Here is a 5,090-nt window from a genome sequence, read left to right as displayed (position 1 = left end):
GCATTAGGCAAAGCATCGATCAGCTGTCATATTGCACATACTCTCTAATGAGATGAGTGGGTTCACATCATCCATTTTGGCCAAAATATTTTGTGTGATCGACCTAATATAAAATATATTCTCAAAAAGAAATAATAGACTAATATAACACATGTATATATATGACCTTACCTTATTTATCATTTCTTCTGCTTTTATTTATTTTTGAAATTTAAAACCAAAAAACATTAAGCTCATTCTCCGTTACGTATTCCGGCCGGACATTGCACGTATGCGTATGATGGACTGATGGTAGTCTTACCTTACAGAAATCGTCAATACTTTTGTTTAGGACCAGCACGTTTACCGGTCTGATACCTCTAATTATAGTGATTAGAAAAGACGTGGAAAACCATCAATATCTGCTCTGTAATTTCGGTGAGAAGTTGAAGCAGCCTTGACCGTCTTCTGGCTATTTCACCAGCAATACATTGCCACACTTTGCAACTATAAAATCCTTCATATGAATCATAAGCCTAGCTTGTTTTTATAACATCAAATTTTCTCCTTCCCAGTCACTTCGTTCTCTCTCGCTCCTTCTATCTTTCACCTAGCTGTTTTAGTACTTCGAAGCCATGGTTGAGAAATATGGTGAAAGTAGTGAAAACCATTTTTTCAATGTTGAAGAAGGCAAACCTTCCTCCAAAACCAGTCAAGAACCAAGCGATGGCTTTCTCTCTGTACCCTTTATGCAGAAGGTGACATAGATCTTGTTACGTTCGCTTACTATTAGTTTCATGCACAATCAAAAATGTGATCCTTTAGTTTTAAAACCGTTTCAACAAATGGCTGAAGTTGAGATCTTTGTACATTCAGGTTATTGCTGAGGTGTTGGGGACATATTTCTTGATCTTTGCTGGTTGTGGGTCTGTGATTGTGAATTTGAGCACAGACAAGCTGGTGTCATTTCCGGGAATTTCAATTACTTGGGGACTGACGGTGATGGTTATGGTTTACTCTGTTGGTCACATCTCTGGTGCCCATTTCAATCCTGCTGTTACTCTTGCTTTTGCTATTACTCATAGGTTCCCATGGAAAGAGGTGAGCTAATCAAAACCAAGCCATGATTTTAAACTTCCCAATTAGAGATCCATGTGTTAATTTAGAGAAATGTGTTAGTGTGTTACTACTTGATTAAAATTTGTGTAAAAATAACAAGTTTCCTAGAAGGCATTGTTTACTAGCTAGTTTTAGCAAGTATGAATTAGACATGAATTTCAACTACTCTGAGATCATGAATTAGACAGGTAGTATCATTCACACTCAAAATTCCATCCTTCAGAAAAGAAAAAAAATAATAATAATAAAGGAAAAATAAAATTTACAGTTGATGACTACCTATATCCTTCTAATTCAACTTCAGTTGATGACAACCAATATCCCAATCCTGCTGTTATCAAAGAAAAAAAAAAAAAAAAAAAAAACTTCAGTTGATGACTACCTATCCTTCTAATTCATTATGTGTTTTGTTTGTTAACTTTGTTTTGCTTTCTCTACAGGTACCCGCATATATTATTGCTCAAGTCCTTGGATCAACACTAGCAAGTGGTACCCTTAGGCTTTTATTCCAACACAGTCAAGACCATTTTGCAGGAACAGATCCCAGTGGATCTAATTTGCAGGCTTTCGTGCTTGAGTTCATCATCACATTTTACCTCATGTTTGTCGTGTCTGGTGTGGCCACTGATAGCAGAGCGGTTAGTACTATTCTACCTCTTAATCTCAACTCTTGCTCTACATTTTCAGTTCAGAAGTAGCTAATATGGTTTGCCTAGCTTGATTTGCTTAACTGATTAGGCTAGTATGTTATCATTTCACTTAACTTGATCAATGTAATCCAAAATGTTTGCATCAATTCTTTTTTTTAAAGGAATGAACCCGGCTAGTCATTCCCAATTTGCATCCTAACTTAATTTGTTATGTTGAAGTGTCGATAATAATATTCCAAACTGTTTGCTCATGCAGGTTGGAGAGCTTGCTGGACTTGCAGTCGGCTCCACGGTTCTTCTGAATGTGATGTTTGCAGGGTAGACTCCTTTTTTTTTTTTTTGGGTCTTTTGGAGGGTATAATCTTAGCTAGTAATCTATCTCAAAATAATTATTATTAGAACTTCATTAGCAAGCACTAAGCAGAGATATGTTTTCCCTTTTGGATGTATAAGAACTTTGTCTTCTTTGTTTTAGTATCCTTTGTTTTTTTACCTATGTCATTCTATTAGTTTATCATGTGTGATATGGGAATATTCTGTAGGCCAATTACAGGAGCATCAATGAACCCAGCAAGAAGCTTAGGCCCTGCAATTGTCTGGAGCCATTACAAAGGCCTCTGGATTTACCTTGTGTCACCGATTCTTGGAGCATTATGTGGTGCCTTAGTCTACAACGTTATCAGATTTACGGATAAACCTCTCAATGAGCTCGCCAAGACTAGTTCTTTCTTGAAAGGCGTCGACCGCATATAATTGATATAAATAGAAGAGGGATTTCCTAAACATGTCATTCCCTAACTATACAACTAGTTTATACTAAACTGTGGTATAGACTAAAGATGCTCCCTTCATTCAATCACCCCTTTGTTTCTCTTCACCAAAATTGAGGGGTGCATCTTCAGTCTATACATCTCTTCTCTATAAACCACAGTTTACTATAAACTAATTGTATAGTTACGGAAAGTTGAAGGTGACCCTCATGTGTATCATTTATCCTAGTCCTGTTACTGATGGTGAGCTGGCTAGCCCTAATGACAAGGGGAAAGGGAAGACTTAGATATCAGGTCTTTTGCCTAGACGTACGTATAATGTATAGTTGTTTCTATTTAATTATGGGTTTTATTTTGTTGTACACCAATTGAGGTATGTATTACCTCTCATAGGAATTAGATAGGAATAGCTATAAATCATATGTGGTAGGTTTTTTTTATCTGAGCTCATATATACAATGAGGGCTACCCATCATTTATAAGGGCTAGCTTGTGCCATGTTTGGCTATATGAAATTAACGAAATTAATGTATGCGTCTTCTAGCCATGAATAAATCAATAAAATTATATATTCTTAAAAAAAAAAAAAAAAAAGAATCGTATTAAATTTGTCTGACTTGTGGATGGGTGATCGTTTTCTGATCTACAAGATGATGTTGCGCTAGACATGAGTAAAACAGAATTATCCCAGAGCAAGGGTCAGATTGAGTTACTGTACATCTCTGTAGATATGATAATTAAACCCTAATCAAACTGCATATTCTTGTATATGCATGGATCGATAGTTTGATACTTTTGGACAATCTCTAATATATTGTGCGACCTGATGGAGGAGAGTAGCGAAGGTATTTATGTCGTCTGTTGTCGAAATAAACCAACACACAAATCACATCGTAATATATTATGATCTTTATTTGTTCCATTCCATAGTTTCACATACGTACTGTGTCTAATCGAACATCAATGAAAAACAACATGTATAGCAAGGGAAAGATAATATCAAACTGTATCGGACAAACGGTGGCTAATTTGGATGGTGGTTTTACATCGGAGCAGGTGCACCAGCCTGTGCTAAATTAACACTTGTTTTCATTCGAAGGAGTGTCTCCACTGCATTCACAGACATGACAATGAAAATCCTCATCTGCTTGCTTCTATCGTCCAGAATGTGCTGCTGATTATTCGGCGGCGCGCTGAGTGTCGCTTCGCAGCTCGCTTCTACTCGAGCGGTTGGGCGCTCATCCTTCTCCACACTACTGTAGTCCTTCTGGAAAAATGCCACCGCTGCCGAGCCATATTGCTGCGTGATTAGAGCATAAGCATCCTGACACTCAGTAAGAGCTTTCTTCAATGCCGGGTCTGTTGTGGTGGTAAGTGTCTGCCGGATAAAGCTAAGGGTTTGGGTTGCCTGATCAGATGCTACCTCTATGGTTATCTGGGTCAGGGCAACTATATCGGCATTTGGGGCCTTCAAGTGTGTATTGAAAGTTCCCGTGCAAAACCCGAAGTCCTCTGTGGCCCGGCATATCTCATCGATCAGTTCGTCTGTAGTTTGACTCGATGATGGTTTGATGTTGATCATGAGGAACACAACCAACAGTGATGAAACAAGTACAAACTTGCTAGCAAAAGCCATTGATGATCTTAGCAGTGTGGGGAACTAATGAGAATCAGAAGCTAGAACAAGTAGTACATGCTAGACGGCAGATAGGAGTTGTAATTTATACTACTTTGTGTAATGTGCAGTACTAGATGCAATAGAGATCTCGTTGCAATATATGCTAAGTTTAAATATAATATGAATAGGTGATTAATTTGCTTCCTATATGTTCAACTATACTATGTATATTCACTCCAGCTTAACAAAATTTGAAACTACGTACCAGTAATCGTGCTTGCTATGTATGCTATATATGTATGAGTGGCTGTCATATTAAAATGTGAAATGTATATCTTGACTTACTATCTATGATTGATTGTGATAATAAAATGAAATTATGACTTGCTATATATGTATGATTGGGTTTGATGATAACTATGGCAGTGTATCGTACAATCTACAAAGCATGCATGCATGCACGTACTTTCGCTATAGAATATAGATCGATATAATACAAAGTTAATCTAGATTTTCTTCTACCTTTGTAAGTTATATCAGAGAGAGAAGAAAATAAAGACTAAAAACAATATCATTACAAACCTTAGTTGGAAAACAAAGATCTTCTCCATCAAATGAGTAAAGAATTTTGAGATCTGAGGATAATTTAGGTAAAAAATCAACAGAGTGGTCGATAAAGTAATAAAAAAATGTAAGAATATCTCTAACAGCTTTCCCATTTTCTTATTTTATTAATTTTAGGGAATATTGGGTTGTTTTGTGTTCCAACAGCTTTCTCATCTCATTCCCCAAAATAAGGATGGAGAACAAATAGAAGCACTCATTCCCCAAATTTCCAGCAAAACCTTCTTTTCCCAAATATTAATTATTCACGTGCTCCAACGATAAGAACAAAAATCTAGAATATTTTATTGGGTAATTTATGTTACAATGAAATATATGATTTTTTTCTGT

General features: G+C 36.5%; 2 protein-coding genes across 2 annotated transcripts; one reads left to right on the top strand and one right to left on the bottom strand.

Moving 5' to 3' along the window:
* The first annotated feature begins 530 nt into the window (after positions 1-530).
* Positions 531-2,501, top strand: LOC101296161 (aquaporin NIP1-2-like). The gene is made up of 5 exons (XM_004309343.1): positions 531-737; positions 856-1,080; positions 1,539-1,736; positions 2,005-2,066; positions 2,291-2,501. The coding sequence occupies exons 1-5, from the start codon at positions 615-617 to the stop codon at positions 2,499-2,501; spliced, it is 819 nt and encodes a 272-aa protein (XP_004309391.1). The 5' UTR covers positions 531-614.
* Positions 2,502-3,560: 1,059 nt separating this feature from the next.
* On the bottom strand, positions 3,561-4,154 carry LOC101296446 (cell wall / vacuolar inhibitor of fructosidase 2-like). Its single transcript, XM_004309344.1, has one exon. The coding sequence runs from the start codon at positions 4,152-4,154 to the stop codon at positions 3,561-3,563; it is 594 nt and encodes a 197-aa protein (XP_004309392.1).
* Between the last annotated feature and the right edge of the window lie 936 nt (positions 4,155-5,090).

This window comes from Fragaria vesca, unplaced genomic scaffold, assembly GCF_000184155.1.
Source record: "Fragaria vesca subsp. vesca unplaced genomic scaffold, FraVesHawaii_1.0 scf0512029, whole genome shotgun sequence".
NCBI lineage: Eukaryota > Viridiplantae > Streptophyta > Magnoliopsida > Rosales > Rosaceae > Fragaria > Fragaria vesca.
Note: the sequence above shows the minus strand (reverse complement) of the source record. Positions and strands in the feature narration are given on the sequence as shown.

Coding starts and splice junctions, on each gene's coding strand:
- LOC101296161 (XM_004309343.1), top strand. CDS start 615: ATGGTTGAGAAATATGGTGAAAGTAGTGAAAACCATTTTTTCAATGTT. Junction 1,081..1,538: donor ATAGGTTCCCATGGAAAGAG/GTGAGCTAATCA, acceptor CTTTCTCTACAG/GTACCCGCATATATTATTGC. Junction 1,737..2,004: donor TGGCCACTGATAGCAGAGCG/GTTAGTACTATT, acceptor TTGCTCATGCAG/GTTGGAGAGCTTGCTGGACT.
- LOC101296446 (XM_004309344.1), bottom strand. CDS start 4,154: ATGGCTTTTGCTAGCAAGTTTGTACTTGTTTCATCACTGTTGGTTGTG.